This window comes from Ctenocephalides felis, unplaced genomic scaffold, assembly GCF_003426905.1.
Source record: "Ctenocephalides felis isolate EL2017-DRISC unplaced genomic scaffold, ASM342690v1 CF-g0.4_SCAFFOLD_01170, whole genome shotgun sequence".
NCBI classification, from domain to species: Eukaryota; Metazoa; Arthropoda; class Insecta; order Siphonaptera; family Pulicidae; genus Ctenocephalides; species Ctenocephalides felis.
Genome location: NW_020537324.1, coordinates 11,622,465 through 11,640,561, shown reverse-complemented (window position 1 = coordinate 11,640,561; position 18,097 = coordinate 11,622,465). Strand labels below are relative to the sequence as shown.

Genomic DNA, 18,097 nt, shown 5'->3' with positions numbered 1-18,097 from the left:
GAATAAACGTTTGTAACCACAGTGCCCAAGTATCAATTTCATATGGAGCTATAATTAAATTATATTCCTATTTACAGTTATTTCTAAGCCTACCTACAGACTATTCAATTAAGTACCTCCCTGGTACTAAATAACTAAAGATTAGGACCCTTGGCTCCTGTGAATCAACAAAAGGCAGAACATTATTGTCGGACTATCTGCTCTCGGAAATCACTAGATACTAGGGCTAAGCTCGCTGGCTCAGTCGCGGTTAGTTTGTATAGAGTCGACGTCGAAAGAGGTTGGTGAAGGAATTAATAAAAATTCAAAAGTGCAACTTTTTATAATTATAATAATAATAATTAGTTCATAAAAAGTTATAAATTATGTTTATTCAAGTTTTAAAGTTTGAGATTTGAAATAAAAAATATCGTGCGAATTAAGTTATGTCGTGTAGTGTTGTGATGGTAAAAACACAAGTGAAAGAAATGTTTGCAAACGGTGTTTTGAATTATTGGATTAAGTTGTAGTTATCAATTATATGTAAGTAATAAGAACTAATATATTTAATATATAAATATCATGAGCTACAATTTTTGATTGACAACTTTTTTTGCTTACTTTATTGATAAAATATGAAGTTTAAGACGTCAATAAAACAAGGATTTAATAATAAGAAGCTATAACTCCTGATTCTCAAAATATTTTCCAAATTTTTTTTTATAAAATATGCAGTTTAATATATTAATATAACGAGAATAAATTAATAATAGGATTTTTTCTAATGCAAATTAAATTTAATAAGACATAGATTTCGATTATAAAAATATTTTTATGTATATTTATGTTATTATTTACTTATGTTACTAGATGTTATATTATTTAGCAGTCCTAACAGATATTGTAATTAAAAAAAAAATTAAAAATAGATTATGCACTTTAAAACAAAAAAGGAGCAATGATATAATTAATAATAGCTATTGTTTTTTATTACAAAAATGTTTTGCCTCCTCTATTAATAAAATATGCAGCTTCTATCTTAATATAACGAAAATTTTATTAATAACAAGCTAAAGCTTTTGATTATTAAAATGTTAATTTGGTGTAGAAATTATGTTTAATTTAGTAATCGAAACTTGCACAAATAATGCATATATAATAAATTATAAAAAAAAACAAGTAAATAGAGAACGGGCCAATGAATGTACTCTAAATTGAGATTTTATTAGATTTATTATAAAAACAAAATTTAAAAATATATTGACCATTTTCTATATATTTGTTCCAATTATTAACTTTTTTGAAACGTCCAAAAATCGAAAATGAACATTTTTGCGTATCTTCACGTTTCAGAGGTTTTTGAAAAATGGATGTATGTATTCATTTGTGTAACCGATTTGAAAAATTCAAAAAACCTTCGATTTTGCCTTAAAGCACGATGCCATGCGCCAGTAGTTCATTTATCCACCAGTTATCCATTATTTCCATTTCACAAAAAAATCAGATAAAATATAAAAGCAAGAATGCATCAATTCATCCACTACATTGCAACATAGTTAAAAAAAATATTTTCCAATATACCCCAATTTTATAAAGCTTTTGCCGGGTTTGATAAAAAGTGCTATTGTTGAATAATAATACAGGGAAGATATTGAAACATGCAATAATATATGTATACACATATATTTAAATGCATTAAAAACTACCATGCATTATGTAATATAGCAATAATTTAATTAACACTGTTTAATAGTAAAACCGTTGACCGATGATAAAAGTGCAATAATTTACGTAAATAAAAACTTTATGAAGATACTAATTTTGTGTGTGTGTGTGTGTGTCAGTGTGTTTGTGCGAATGTATAAATTGCATATTTTCTCACCATTAGGATCATTATTCAGGTACCATTTACCATTTTCTCCTAATCTGGTAGAGATTAAAAATGGAAGAAACATGGTATGCAGCTGCGCAAATTGGGGTTAATAAAGGAGCAATTGCAATCTTCAACGATTCTATGAAAAACTCACAAATCATCAGTTATCCACGCTATGCAACGATATTTGCTTCTGTTTGTGCCATATTATTTATTATTATAGGAGTTTTAGGTAAGTTATAATAATTGTTCGAAAAATATATTTAAGGTTTTTCTATAGTTGATTGGTATGCGACATCGACCTTCTTTTATGTCTGCTTGCATATTTAAAAAATTAATAAACCATTTTAGCAAATGCTATCTTGGTACAAAATCGTACATTTTATTAAGTGATGTCACGAAAAATTGTCTTTAATTAATTAAGTAATAAAAATATTCCATTAATCAATTTCAGGTAACTTAGTCACCGCTTTAGCTTTAATTTGCTGCCCGCGTTTGAGGTCGCATGCGACAACAGCGTTTGTTTTATCACTATGTGTATCAGATCTTATTTTTTGCTCCATAAATTTGCCGCTGACAGCAGCTAGATACATACACGAGGTTAGTAGAAAAATAGTTTAAATTAATAAAAAAATGAAAAATATCCATCTTGTACTAATTGAATAAATCTCCACTCCTTAGAGGGATTAAATAATGCCTTTAAAATACACAAGTATTAAAATTTATAAAATTTAAATTTTTTAGAGCAATTCTTACATTAATTATTATAATTGAATATTGAGGTGATTGGCGGATCGCCCAACTCATTTTCACCCATTTTGCCTTAAAAATAGAAATATAAGAAATTTTCATTATAATCAAATAATGAAGTTCTCACAGAGTTAGGTTTTATTATGAATTATTTCGTTTAATGTCGTTTTAAGTATATAAATGCACTCAGCTGCGAGCATTAATTCAAATGAAAGAAGCCTATGTCTTGCACGCACAATGGGCGTCGATTGATCCCTGGTCAATTGACTTGGCAGGTCAAACACGGGGTTAATTTTAATTCGTCTCATATATATGACTAACAATCCTAGGAAATTTAACTGAAAATATTTCAAAGTATCACGTCATACGAAGGAATGAAAAGTTTAATTAAATTTACCTATCATTTCTAGTAAAATTTAAATTGTAACTGAACGTTGCATGAACTTTTCAACATAAAACGCATACACATATATTTTTTCCAATTTTCAAATAGTCACTATTTTGTGAAAAAAATTGATGTATAAAAGTATTTTTATTATATAAAACTATTCCCCCCTGTCAGAGATGTAATGCACAAATAATAAGAAAGTTTGGTCGATTTGTTAATCTCTCATTTTGTATATGGACACAGCTTGCAAGAGCAGAAAAGATAAACATACAAAGGACAGTTTTATGGTCCATAGAAAAATATTGTAATCCGATACAAAAAGATCAGTTATCTGTAGAAAACCTCGTGGTGATATTTATTTTATCAAATAATATTTAATTGATAAATAAACATTAATAATTTTAAATTATCCGTATCAAATTCTCAGATAGTATTTTAAAATATAGTATTGAAATTGTGTTTATCTTGATACGTTTCGTCTTAATGAATATGCATATAATTTCTATTATTTCAAAGAAGTAATAAGAATCCATAATGAATATTATTCGAAAGTCTGCAAATTTATAATAAATATTTTTCCAGTTGCAATTATAAGATAATGAAAACGCTTATTTTAAATTCAACAATATAATTATCTAGGTTTATGATTGCTGCTGATAATAAGATAAAAGATTTATATTTATAATTATAGAAATACCTAATTGTTTTGGTATTTTATGCGCATTTCTTTTTATCAATAATATTAACAAATACATAAATATTTATAAATAATGAAATATTCATAAGTTTATTTAAATTTTTTAAGCAGCTAATTATGATTAATTTATAATAGTCAATAATAAGAAATAAACAATTTTAACGTTTAATAAATCATATTAAAAAAAAAACAAGATTAAGATTTTTAACAAGATTTTCCCAACGTTTCTAGCCATTTTGAATCGTTTGAGACCAAAATTTAAAAAAAGTATGTTGTTTAGTGTATGTGACCCGAAATTGAACCGAAAGTAGTTTATTTTTGATTATTTTTTCTCGAAGAGTCGTTTTGTTAGAATTTGCAAAAAATTGCAAAAACAATTTCGATGGTTTCGCAAAAAACTCTAAATTAATTTTAAAAATTTAAAAACCATTCTTTTAACTTCAATGTAATTTCTTTATTCCTAAATACAATATAAAAATTATAGCTAATTTACTAAAAGCATTAAGGAAGTGCCATTTGTCTACAATAATTTGAGAATATTTTGCTCGATACCAAAAACATTAATTTCATTAATTAATGAATTAATTCTAATTTCTTTCCTCAATATGAGATATTAATAAATGATGTTAGCTAAGTACATAACAAAATCGTCACAAAACTAACATCGCAAAGTGTATTGTGTATAATGTAATATTACACCATAAGAACAAAGTGTCTTTTTAGAAAATAAATGCGGGAGTTGAAGTGATACCACTTGCATTTTAAAACATTTTTATTTTATGTTTTTGATGAATTAAATTTGAAAATAAAAAAAAATGCTTTACAAAAAAATCTAATTGATCACTGATTTTGAAAATAAAAATTTAATATATTCTAATAAAAGCCAAATATTACATAAGACAATACATTGAAAATAATGTTAGAAACCAAAAGAAACCTATTACTGTTATTCTTAATTAAATTTACCCACATAACTAATAAAACGATGTAATCTTAATACAATGCATACTAGTGCACTTGAAATAATTTAGTTTTCAGATAACATCACTCGATGGTCTGTGAAGTGCTTTTAAGTTCAAGTTTTATTTATTAAGCAATCGAATTAGTTATCTTGACTAATTGCATTGCATCTGTCGAAAATGCTCTTAATTTAATTAAGAGCAGTTGTTAAACATAACAAGGAAATAAACATAATATTGTACCGAATCATATCCGAAAATGAAGAAAAATTATTTACAATATTCAAATCTACAAATTTCTTTTTACAGACCCATAACATAAATCTAGTGCAATAAATGCGCTAATTTCATCTTTTTCATATATACAAAAGTTTAATATTTTTAATAAATTTATTCTAATTTATTTTAGGCTTGGACCTTAGGAGACGTTTTATGTCAGCTGTTTCCAGTATTATTTTATGGCAATGTTACCGTATCCGTTTTAAGCATGGTGGCTATAACAATCAACAGGTAATTCAAAAAAAATCTAACTAAATAATCATTATTCACAAATAATAAATTATAATCCGTTAACATACTGTACTAACGTAATATTCAAAAATGCATGATTCTTATTTAATTGTATATTTTGTTGTCCAAAAAAGTTAGTTGTATTCTGTAACCATTATTCTGATTCAATCCGTTACCAAGTTTTTTGATGAGGCAAAACAAAATTTGGTAAATTTGTCAAATCTCTAACAATAAATCTTAATTCGAATTAAAAATGTCAAAAAATTACAAAGAAGCCGTGGTATGCAACGTTACAGTTGAATTGAACACGCTATTTAGAAGTTTTTCTTTAGAGCATCACCAGATGTTCTTCATTTACAAAGAGCGCATTTGTTCCATTGCTCCGAATGCATCTGCGCTTGATAACTTTGACACGGTATAATAATAAATGAAAAAAAAATCAAAGAAAACCATATAAGTCTTTTTGACAATAGTTACTTTTATATTATCTAAATATTAGTTTTATTAAAAAAATGAAATATTGTATATGGATTTAGGGTGGTCCTTAATATGGACATTTTTGAATTTCCTTGCTTCCAAGAGCTCTGAAACTTTTAGCTTTTAATATTGACTTTTAGATAGAGCGCAATTCAATCAAAGTTTTGTATGGTAATACGATGAAAAAATTTTCAAAAATTTTTCAGAGCATCGAATTTTCAATCAAAAATGACATTTTCAATTTTAATTCATTTGTTGCTAAGTTATACCTAAAAAAAATTTTTAATTTTCAAATTTTTTTCCATTCTATTTCCATAGGAAGTTTGATTGAATTGCGCACTATCTAAAAGTTAATATTTAGAGCTAAAACTTTCAGAGAATTGTTTTTTATCAATTTGGAACCATTTGAGCCCTTGGGAGCAAGGAAATTCGAAAATGTCCATATCAAGGACCACCCTAATGAATATATTGTCCATTTGCTAAACGTCGTTTTGTTAAAATTCATAATAAATATTTCGAATATAATATAAATTAATATTATTATAATAATATTTATATTATAAATAGACGTGAGTTACATGTCCTTCATAGTTTAACCCAGCGGTTTACAACCTGTGGGGCGCGCCGCCCTCAGGGAGACTTTCCAGAATTATTTTCAAAATAACCCAAAATTTATGCATTGATGTTGAAAAATGAACAAAAAATACTTAGTTTTTATGCATGTTGTAACATAATATTATTGCATGTCATCTGTTAATTTGTTATCGTCTGTTTTCTATTGTCAATTTGTAGTCTGATACTTATAAAATTAAAATGTTGCAAAAATTAAGGGAGCCGAAACAATTTTTTTTTATTGAAATAGGGGGATGCGCTGCAAAAAAGGTTGGAAACCGTTAGTTTAACACTTAAAGTAATTTTCCCATGTATGCACAAGAAATTCATAAGCACCGATGCCATACATACATGTATTTTGTGCAATTAAAACTTAAGATTGATAGAATTGTAAAAATTAAATTTATAATGAGTAGATTTATACAAAATTTATTATTAACTTCCCGAAGGAGAAGTTTATGTTTTTACTTTTATTTGTATACTAATTTATGTATTTTTTACCAGGTATATCATGATAGCCTGCCACGCAAATTATTCGCGCATCTATTGTCCACTTTCAATATGGTTGCAGCTAATATTAATATGGGGAGTCTCATTCGCAATGATGGTATGTAAATGATTTTCGAAAATTTATATATCACTTCGTTCAACACGTTGAGCCCGGCGCAAAATTTGCTGTCCTTTCCGTTTAGCCGACAATGACGAACGGTCGTTGCCATGTACTACATTTTTGTATAGAGTCATCAATAAATTTCATTCAAATTATATTTGACTGCATTTCATTAAGACTGGTATTATTTTTTAACTTTGAAACTGATGATAGCACATACCATCCAAACAAAAATTCAACGTGTTAAAGAAATATGATCATTTAAATTTTAATTAAGATAATATTTCTTACAATGCCAGTGCCTTACCGATTTCCAAATTCATTTATTTCCCAGGTACCTCCATTAATCGGAGTTTGGGGCCGACTTGGACTAGATGTAGCAACATTTTCTTGCACAATTTTACCTCTAAACGGACACTCGCCTAAGAAAACTTATTTTCTTGCCGGATTTGCACTGCCGTGCTTGGTTATAGTTATCAGTTATTCTTGCATATATTGCTTAGTAACAAAATCAAGGAAACGTCTCGACAATCATAGGTAAAATAAGGAATTACATTTGTATCGTTAATAGAAAACTAATAGATTATATTTTAAAAGAAAACAGTCCCGAGAAGTCAAATCAAGATCTGCTATGAATAGAGAACGCGATGATTCTAGATTGACGTTTTTGATGTTGACGATATTCATAGCCTTTCTTCTATGTTTTTTGCCATTGACGCTGGTTAATGTCTTTGACGACGATACGACATTACCAACTCTTCATGTGATTGCCTCTGTCATGGCATGGGCAAGTAGCGTTATCAATCCGTTTATATACGCCGCCAGCAATAGGCAATACAGGTAAATAATATGAATCATATTTAAAAATTTCCAAAGCAGGTTGTATATTATCATTTGTTCATACCTTTTAGATCGGCCTATAAGAATTTACTGGACCATGTTTTACAAAGACATTCTGGTTTAAAATACTCATCCCAGCAGCCTCCAACAAGTAACAACAATGCAAATGTTACTACGCCGTCCCAAAGCACTCCGCTATCTGGTAAATCTGGCCCAGGTGTTGTGTTTCAACCTCCTGCAAAATTGCCCAATATTATTAAAAATGTACACTTATGAGGTAGTTTTTGGCAGTATTATTATTTATATCATAAGTGATGAAATAATTAGTCTTAAAATTAGATGTTACAAAGTGTGTCATCAAACGAATGAACTATCTATGAAATTTTATATTTATAATTAGATTTAGTAAATCACACTTTTTATGAAAACAATATTATTTTATATTTATAATATTCTTTCCAAACGATTTTTTTTAATTATTTAACCGTTTCCACTCGCGAATTGCGAGATTTGCCTGTGGAAAGGGTTAAAAGTATATTAATTAATATTTAATGTGAAACATAACTATCAGACCAGAACTTCATTATAAAAAGCGATTAATGTTTATGAGCCTTAATATGATTTAGTTGTGACGACCCAGTGGTGTAACTATATTATATTTACCAAAACGCTAAAATCAAAAGACCGGTTTAAAAACCGGTTCTCGTATTTGTTTAGAAAAAACTCGGAAAAACAAGCCGGTTCGTTGCGATTTGGGTTCGGCTGTTTATAATAATACATACAATATAACCTTGTTTATAATAATACATATAAATATTCATACAAAATTAGAAAAAGAAACAGAATTTAATTTTTTTTTTAATACGTCAGCCATTTTTTTTAAACCCGGAACGGAACGCGTTCCGGCCCAAAAAGGAAATGCCGGAACCACTTCCGGGGCGTTCCGGCCCAAAAGCAAAATGCCGGAAGCACGTTCTGGGGCGTTCCGGTTGGACAAAACCACGGGTAACCACGGTAGAAAATTTATTGTATCGACGATATTGAATGAATTTTGAATGAAAAATTAGACTTTTACATTTAGTAATTGAAAATTGTGTCATCAAACCATCCATGAAACTTTATATTTATACTTACAATTAGATTTAGTAAATCACTTCTTTTATTGGAGCAACATCATTTAATAGTTATAGTATTCTTACCAAACGTTTATTTATAATTATTTTAACGTATATTAATTAATATTTAATGCCAAGCATAATGCATCAGACCAAAGCGTTTTATATTCACGAGTACATAAAAAGTACTATTTCATATATTACATAATATGACCCTAAATAATAAATAATTTCATTGTGAGAACTAGTGGCGTAACTACACCTTTTGGGGCCCGGGACAAATTCTAATGATGGGGCCCGGGGCAAATTTCATTGATGGGGCCCAGGGCAAATTCTTTGCATGAGCCCTTATCAGTGAAAATTGTTCTAATTTTAATTAACTTTTAGGTCGGGGGGGCATGGTATTTTGCCAGCGCTATGCTATAGTTACGCCGCTGGTTACAGCTATTTCTATTTTACGTCTGTAAATATTATTAAGTATCTTTATGAATAATCAATTGATTAAATACTATGCTATGTTTTGATTAAATTAATATAATAATTTAATTAAAAGAAGTATCAAGAAAAAATAACTAACAACAGCGAAATGTTACCAGAAAGACTTGTAATTGCTTGCGCAACAAAATAAAGTGATAATTTCAAATAACGTAATTATAATTACACTACGTATTTGATGTAAGTTATAATGCATAATTTAATACCTATATAAACCAAAATTAGATCATAATATATAGTAGTAAGTTGTTTTCACTATCTCGCTTAATACGTTTTGCCGCTCAAGAGGCGTTTATAGTAAGGTCCCTAAGAAATCGTTTTAACGAAGTTTTACTGATAATGATAAAATATTATAGAAATTTGTTATGCTTTGAATTGATGTGGAAATACCATTATTACTAAATAGCGGCTATTAATTATGTTACATGTTATGACAAAATCCAAATAATGATTAAATAAAAATTACTTACGTAAATGCAACTGACATATTGAACTTGAGTATAAACTTCACAAAAATCGTTTGCACTATTATAGAAACTATTAAACTAAACATGGTATTTAAAGTAATAAATAATATAATAGTTTAAAACTGACCACAAATTATTATTAGAATCACTTTTATCACAACCAGACGTTTGACACCAACTGCCGGCCATTTTTGCATCGTATTTGAAGTTTAAGAAACACACCATGTGATAGAATCAAAAATTTGTGCAAAAGGATAGGCAATAAATGTAACTAAATAGTTATTTTTATTAACTAAACAGTTCACTAAATATTAATGTATTAACTAAGTAAATCCAAGGATTTATGTTACATGTCATCAACTGTTGAATTGACTGTTTTATTATAAAACAGTCTAAAACCATTTGTTTACTTCTTATTGGTACTTCCTTAAGTACAGGCCCGAATTATCACGGATTACGGCAAAATCTACTTGGCAAATATATATGGAATAAATACTTTATAATCCAAATGCGCTCCAAAACATCAATAAAAAAATATTACTATTATGCCATATAAATAAATCCCTATATAAATTTTTTAGGTTTCCTTAAGTTCATTTTTATATAATTTTTGTTAATCCTTTTTACAGCCTTTAAATGTAAGCTTTTCATAAAAATTTTCTTAAATGATATTAAATTTCTAGTAGTTCTACCTAATCAAAATTAAATAAAATGCCTTAAACTAAAATGATTAATAAGGTTTACAACAAATATAAAACAAAGTACAATTCCTCACAAAAAATAAAGCATACAGTACACTTTTTATTACTATATTTTTCATATCGGCTTTCCTGATGCATAAAAAACTAGAGTACCTAACAAAATTAATAAAATACATAGACATTGATTTAAGAAGTAAAGCCTATTTGAATAATAGTTGTTTATTAATGATCATTTACACATGAGCCGTATCTAATCACACTATTAAATAATATTTGAACCTTAAGAACAACCATTATCGGTTAGAATATAAAAACTTCTAGACACACATTAATATACCAGAAAATCATTTTTTATTACTTAACTAATTTCACCATATTCATAATTTATATTTTATATTTTTATTATAAAAATGACCACACTCAAACAGAAATAAATCTATAAAAATTAAGTTAAATCTTCAAATAATATCTAATTTATATAATTGCTATGAAGTATTTGATGATTTTTGCATCTTGTCCTTTTATTTTTCAAATATATATCAATTTTTATTTCAGGTATCTGTTCTTTGTCAGTGTTGTAAGTAATTATCTAACTAAAGTTTGTTCATATTATGGATTTTGGTATTAATTAGTACCACTAAATAAATTTGTTCACAAATGGTAAATTCAATTTAACAAAATACATAATATGAAAATAAATATATTTGGTTGCAGAACTATATGATTTCTTTGACAACCATTAAACACCTTATTACATATATCAATATTTTTTTTATAAAAATGACGTTAAACTACAAATAACACATTAAGGCTTTGTAACATTAATTCAGATTTCTGCCCAGTGTGGGAATTTCCAATGACTTATAAAATTATGCCAAAATAAATGAATTTATTCCAAATTTTGTTTTTCTACTGTTTTTATATAAAAAAATAATTATTTGTTGTAAGAAATGGTTTTTATTCCCACGAATAATTTAAAAAAATAAACAACGCCGTCAATATAAAAATTTATTTTAAAAACCCATTAGAGCACTGGAAATTTATTATGACTGGGATAAAATTGATGTTAATAAGTTGGTGTTTAGAGGCACATTTAAAAACTTGGGTGCTTCACATCTACCTTTGTAACATTTATAATAATATTTGACACTGGTTTCACAACTTAATCTTACAATAATAATGAGAACAAAATTTCTATATATATTGAATTCTATAACAAAAACCAAATTTAGGTAAATTTACAAAATTTCAAAACAATTTCGTTAAGTCAAAAATTAAAATTTGACTGGTGCTATGCGCACATATATAATATTAAATGATTATAATATATCATGGCATGATGTATGTGTTTACTTATCACCATTACAATGCCTCCAAACAAAGTACTAAAATCTATATAATCGTTTCTTACCATTCTCTCCTCATATTTGTATAAATACCACAAAAATGTATATGATCCAATTATATTCTGTGCGCACATACGTGAGTACATATAATATTACTTAAGTTTATTTATCAATCTGGTACACAAATATCCATATCAGATGCAGCATGTCCATTTTCAGGCTAACTCTTGCACCATAACAGTTAATTATAATATAACTACCTCTTAATTTAATGGTGTAAGTGGGTATACCCTTAACCTGTGGGGCAGTGAGTTTAGACCTATCTTCTGTTATAGACAGTCAGTCTTAAATCAAAAACATTCGCATACAGGCCCTTCTAAGAGTTCCAGCCATTGTCGCTGGTATCTTCAAACACAAGAAAAAATTATAATAAAATCAATATTTCTTCTATGCTTTAATATTAATTGAATACAAACCTGTAGGTCTATTGTGAACTGGTTTAGGTCCCCATAAACGAACTGTGCAGTCATCTGAAGCAGAAGCTAACATATTAGGATACACCGGGTTCCATGAAACACAATTAACAGTTCTTGAATGTCCAGTCAATGTTGCTATTGGTGCTTCATGATTGATATGCCATATATATACCTATTAACATAAAAAATATATTGTGATAAAGTTCTTTTTAAAAGAATATATAAATAACATACCTTTGTATCTTCACTACCACTGGCTACAAAGTCATTATTAACGCCACCGAAACATGAGTGAATTGTGAAATGACCTTGACTTAAGCCATGAAATTTCCTAATAAGACATTTATCTTCTAAATCCCACAGATGTACACCTTGAGTGGCAACATTCAGCAATGCCAATCGATCGGTAGGATCAATTGTAAATGCCATTACAGGGTGTTCCTCTTGTATACTGTACATAAAACACATTCAAGCAATAATTAATGGAACAATACTACCAATTGCAAATTCAATTTATTTAAAAAATATGCAAACAATGTGTATGTTTAAAATATCTAGTACTTACATATTAGAATCAACAAGATCTTCAAATACATAAGAACGTACTCTTCTGTGGGTATCGGCGGCTAATACCGTTTTACCATCAGATCGACAAGCCAGAGCATTAATTCTTATACCTTCCCAATTATCAACTATGCCACCCTAGTCATAAAAATATGTACATGAATATTTTCTGAATAACTGTTTAACAATTTTTTAAAACAAATATTTATGTATTCTAGTAACAATGTATAAACTACTTACGTCTAAGTCACATTTATAAAATTGGCCACGGATGCCACCAGTAACAAATTTAGTACTATCCTTATGCCATGCAGCTGATGTAAGACTGTCATCATTTGAGTGAGTCATTTTAACTCGAAGCTCATCCGTCTGAAAAATAGAAAACGATTCATAAAAATAATGTTATTTTTTATTCTTATTTATCAATTTTAATCTTTATAAGTTTGTATAGGTGCACATACTTCCATATTCCAGAGCCACAGTTCAGGACAGTCTTCTGGACCAACTGCTATTAAATATTTTGAATCAGGACTCCAGGATAGAAATGAAACACCATAAGAATGTCCCTCCAATGTTCTTCTATGTGTTAATTGACAGCGAATCGGATCAACATTCCAAATAATAACCGTAGTGTCTTTGGAGCCAGTGGCTAACTTTAAACCATCTGGAGAAAACTTGCAGAACCATACCTGAAAAAAACAAGATATTTTTTATTTATTTATATTATAAGCCACATGACAATAATATTATAATTTGATTCTATTAAAATTTGTTCTTATAGTGTAATTGTCAAAAATTTAAGAATATTTATTATTTGATATTTAAGAATATTAATATTTATCACTTATTGCTTACCTCATCACAATGGTCTGCAATTGTTTGGACATGGTGCATTGGAAAATTATTTGTGGGACATACGTGGTCAATTAGTAATGAAACAGTCTCCATTGTGCTTTCCCTTGATGTATTATGGTAACTACAAAGTTTCGCTTGCATATCAATTGCTTGGGACAAAAGGGTTTGCAATCTTCGGGGTGGAAGCATGATAGTTGGAGGTAAAAATGCCTGTAGACGTTCCATAAGACGTGTGCGTGATTTACTGCCTTTACCTTCCCTGCAAAAATTATCAAAAAATATCAAAGTTTGTGACCTTATAAGATGATCTTCACATACTATTATTACATTAAATACAACATTTAAGATAAGATTACTAATATTTGTTGTATATGTTGGTTATCTAACATACTTGACTTTTTTAATTTAAGATACAAACAAAGTTCATATTTAAATCTATAAAAGCATAAGGCTTTTCCAATTTTAATTGAAGATATTATTTACAAAATATAATGAATCAAAAGCAATTACAATCAAATATGATAGATTTGTTTATTTCTCACCAAGAAGCCCTTTGATATAACTCTGCAGAATCAGCACACATCATATAAGAAGAGAGCTGATGAACTCGAGGCGTATTATGTTGTAATGGAGTTAATTCATTTCGTAGTACATGTAATGCATCTAGTGGACGTCCATCTTCTAAGTGTTCTAAATATTTTTGTTCCAATAACAAAAACTTCATTTCCTATTATAATAACTATATGTGTTATCTTATCTTAAAAATTTCAATTATTTAAAGTATTTTATTTACCACTAAATTATGTTTTGTTCCAGGTTCATTTTCTAATAATGTTTGCAGTTCCTTCAAGTCATGATCAGCTTTAGACCAGTCACCTTGCATGACATGTTGTCTAAACATGGATGCAGCAGGATGCTCCAAGCGACATCCTGATTCTTGCATCAATACATCTGCACTATGTCTATATTACATACAGCATATTATATTATATATATATATATATATATATATATATATATACATATATATATATTAGAAGGTAGAGTCTTGGATTTGTAAATATATTGTAGAGCTTCGAACGAAGAATCCAAAAAGTAATAAAAAACAAAAAAGTTTTTTAAAAAAACATTTCTTTATTTATTTACTGTCGACGTTTCAGAACTAGGTACATTTCATCTTCAGGACATCTGTCAAGAAACATGATCTTGATAAGATTTAAGCAAACAATATGTTCAAGAAAAACAGAAGATGATAAGATGAATCATGTAACAGGTTGTGATCCGATCTAATGTTAACACATTAGAAGAAAGTATGAGACAACTTTCCGCAAATAACCTCTTAAAGATGCAATTTTCATAATATAAAATTTTAGAAATGATATTAAATGAGTGGGCCTTTTCGACAGAGTGTTGTACCATGGTACTATTGAAATTTTTTTGTTTATGGTGAACCACGCTTAATTCATGTTGCCTCATTCTTTTGTGTACGTATTGTGAGGTTTGTCCAATGTATTGGAAAGAACAGTCGTTGCAAAAAACAGAATTTTGGATTCTTTAATCGAAGCTTTGCAAAAATTTGCCATATGTACACACACACATAAACATATACATATATAAGATTTAGACTTTTTGTTCGACATTGAAACATATATATATATATATAATATATATGTTTGTATGTGTGTGTACATATAGAAATTTTTTACACAGCTTTAAAAACTCGGATCAATATAAATGTACAACAACAAATATAAAAACAACTTACGAATAAATGTTAGCCATTGTTCATAATCAATAAAAATAAATCAGTATCTTCTTTTGTTTTGAATAATAAATCCAAAGTTCATCTGTCTTTTGTTTTAATCAACTGAATTATAAATAGCAATATATGGTATCAATAAGCGACTCTAAATACAATATGTTTTGTGCAAAAAAATGATTTACAATAAAGTGATAATATGGATGACTTTTAAAACAATACAATGAAATTTTTATTCTGTAATATATTTTTAATGCGATACTTGCAGATAAAATAAGGTTCTCTGTACAATCTGCTCAATTAATTAGAATTGAAATATTGATTTATTTTAATTAAAAAAAAATCAAATAAAAATTCTTACTCAAGTCCAACTGATCTGAGATGTTGTCCAATTATGCGAACAATATCCTGGTTGACTTTATCCATGGGTATACGAGGGACTTCTTTCGGTGCATCGGTCTCAGCCGTGTGTCCATTGCCATTGGCCTCAGGGGCGGATGAACCAGCCCCATTTAACTGCAAGCCATTGGTACCTTGCTGCATTTCCAAAGAAGTTTCAGACAATGGACAAGACTTGCGACACCTCTTTCGTGGCGGCTGGTGCCCCGCACCGTCGTCCCCCGAGGAGTCAGTGGAGGCCAGGCTTGTTTCTAAAGACCGCCGTTGTTATTTTCTTATAAATAATTAGGTTATTTAAATCACACAAATTATTACACTATCATTCTAAAGTATAGAATTGCCATTTACGCAAGACAGCTGAGCGATATGACGTCACAATGAAGAACACACACACTGTAAATATTGTAATTTCAATTTCAGAGTTTTTTGAGAGTAATATTTTGAGGAGAATTAATATGAAAATATAGTGTTATTTGCACAATGTAATATATTTTATAGAGTATTTATTTTAATACGTTCATATGGCATCATGGCGAAGCAACAACATTGTATTATTTTTCATAGAACTGCTGTAGAGATTCCGAGGCCAAACTTCTCCATATACAAAAACTATCATTATAATGAATGCTACAAACAATTTGAATGAAGCAAGTTCTCATACAGCGACTTTGTAAATGTTTTTATAATAAACTTTGACTGAATTAGAATAATAAAATATTCTAATGTAAATTTAAATTGAAAAATTGTTTCTTGTAAAACAAAATATACACATAATAGAAAATTTATTCTATTAATAGCACAAGAAAAATAGTCTCCGCAACACTTAACACTGACGCTGACAGAAATTGTTCTGAAGTACTAATTACCTTCGACGATATTAATACAAAAACGTAAAATATACGTTATATATTGAAATAAACAACATGAGTCACATCTCAATATAAATCATTTTAAATTCCAATTTTGCTTCCATTTTCTATAAAATATTGAATAAAATTACTTAACCTTTTCATAAGAAAATTGCGTACTTCGAAGGTCTGTGATATTGGTCCAGAAGTTAAGAAGCTCTGAGGAAATTTCGATTCCGAAAGAATAACAATAACGCTGCCTTAATATGTATATTTTCTTTGCCATTTATTTTCTATTTAAATTTATTTGTGAAAAATAAACTTATCATATCACTTGTTTCCAGTGAAAGTTGACAGGGAACGGCAAGCTATATGCATCGATGAAGAAATAGAGGATGTTGCATTAGAAGATCTACAGGTACTTTACCCGGACATCAGCCGAGATATGTCATTTACAGTTACTGCATGGAGCATAAAGATGGCAGACTTTCCTATCCGATGTGTTTCATTTATTATACTCCAAGAGATAGTCAGGTTTTGTACATACTATAAAGACTACCATCAAAAAGCAGACTTTCATCTGAAATCCATTGCTATTATATTCTTTGATGAAATTGAGAACAAATCAAAGCACTGTTCATATTATCAACTCATTTCATTTTAACATTTACTCAAATGCTTGTTATACATGTATACAGCTATATGTTTTAAGAAGTCATAGATTGCTGCAATGCATTTGTCAAATCTATTACTTTTCCTCTCTTTTTGTTTTATAAATATTGATATATATCATTTTTAAACACAGCCACTAATATCTATGGATTGTTTATTCTTTTGTTTCACTATCTTAAATGAAGGAGCTTTTTGCCCATATACTGTAAGCTTATATATAAATATCTATATTTATATATATTATTTATAATGGAACTGCAGATTATGTATGCTGGCACAAAATTGGCGCTTCAGCATGAAGTAGAATTAACTCGTTCATATGAGGTACGTGAGCTAGATGAATTAACAGAAGATTGGTTACGTGAAAAATTATCTAAATGATTATTTAAATTATTTAGATAAATTGCATTTATACAGTACCCCAAAAGTATTTGGTGGATTTGACCAGTACAGTAACTGTATGGTATAAAAATATTTTAATTATCTTATTTAGAATTGATGTTAATTACAAATACGTAATTTGTAATGCTTTATATGTCTATATACACAAAATATATTACCTCATATATGCTATTATATTAGCATAAATTTTAATATACATGAAAACTTAACTTTTTATAACTGATAAAAAAAGCCATTCCATATATAACCTATACTGCCATCTTTTTATATGAATTTAGGAGAAGTTATAATTAGAAACTTGAT

The 18,097-nt window shown here is 28.4% G+C and overlaps 3 protein-coding genes across 5 annotated transcripts; 2 read left to right on the top strand and 1 right to left on the bottom strand.

Annotated features, from left to right (window-relative positions):
• The first annotated feature begins 1,921 nt into the window (after positions 1 to 1,921).
• LOC113366797 (protein trapped in endoderm-1-like) lies at positions 1,922 to 7,971 on the top strand. The gene is made up of 7 exons (XM_026608452.1): positions 1,922 to 2,084; positions 2,307 to 2,452; positions 5,056 to 5,156; positions 6,750 to 6,852; positions 7,190 to 7,392; positions 7,453 to 7,695; positions 7,767 to 7,971. Exons 1-7 carry the CDS (start codon positions 1,922 to 1,924, stop codon positions 7,969 to 7,971), a joined length of 1,164 nt encoding a protein of 387 aa, XP_026464237.1.
• A 3,498-nt stretch (positions 7,972 to 11,469) lies between these two features.
• LOC113366098 (WD repeat-containing protein 26-like) lies at positions 11,470 to 16,794 on the bottom strand. Of its 3 annotated transcripts, none has more exons than XM_026607649.1 (11): positions 16,739 to 16,794; positions 15,835 to 16,123; positions 14,508 to 14,676; positions 14,257 to 14,441; positions 13,715 to 13,973; positions 13,321 to 13,548; positions 13,100 to 13,228; positions 12,861 to 12,997; positions 12,530 to 12,746; positions 12,296 to 12,467; positions 11,470 to 12,224 (listed from the first exon to the last, which is right to left on the bottom strand). In XM_026607649.1, the coding sequence occupies exons 2-11, from the start codon at positions 16,014 to 16,016 to the stop codon at positions 12,196 to 12,198; spliced, it is 1,707 nt and encodes a 568-aa protein (XP_026463434.1). In that variant the 5' UTR covers positions 16,017 to 16,123; positions 16,739 to 16,794; the 3' UTR covers positions 11,470 to 12,195. The 3 variants fall into 3 exon arrangements, with proteins under 3 accessions (XP_026463434.1, XP_026463433.1, XP_026463435.1); XM_026607648.1 differs by lacking the exon at positions 16,739 to 16,794 and adding an exon at positions 16,188 to 16,411; XM_026607650.1 differs by lacking the exon at positions 16,739 to 16,794 and having other exon boundaries at positions 14,257 to 14,414; positions 15,835 to 16,411.
• On the top strand, positions 16,493 to 17,809 carry LOC113366796 (glia maturation factor gamma-like). The gene is given in 6 exon segments (XM_026608451.1): positions 16,493 to 16,542; positions 16,889 to 16,929; positions 16,932 to 16,988; positions 17,065 to 17,136; positions 17,139 to 17,255; positions 17,643 to 17,809. Coding segments are annotated over 6 exon segments (468 nt in total). The 3' UTR covers positions 17,774 to 17,809.
• Positions 17,810 to 18,097: the final 288 nt, after the last annotated feature.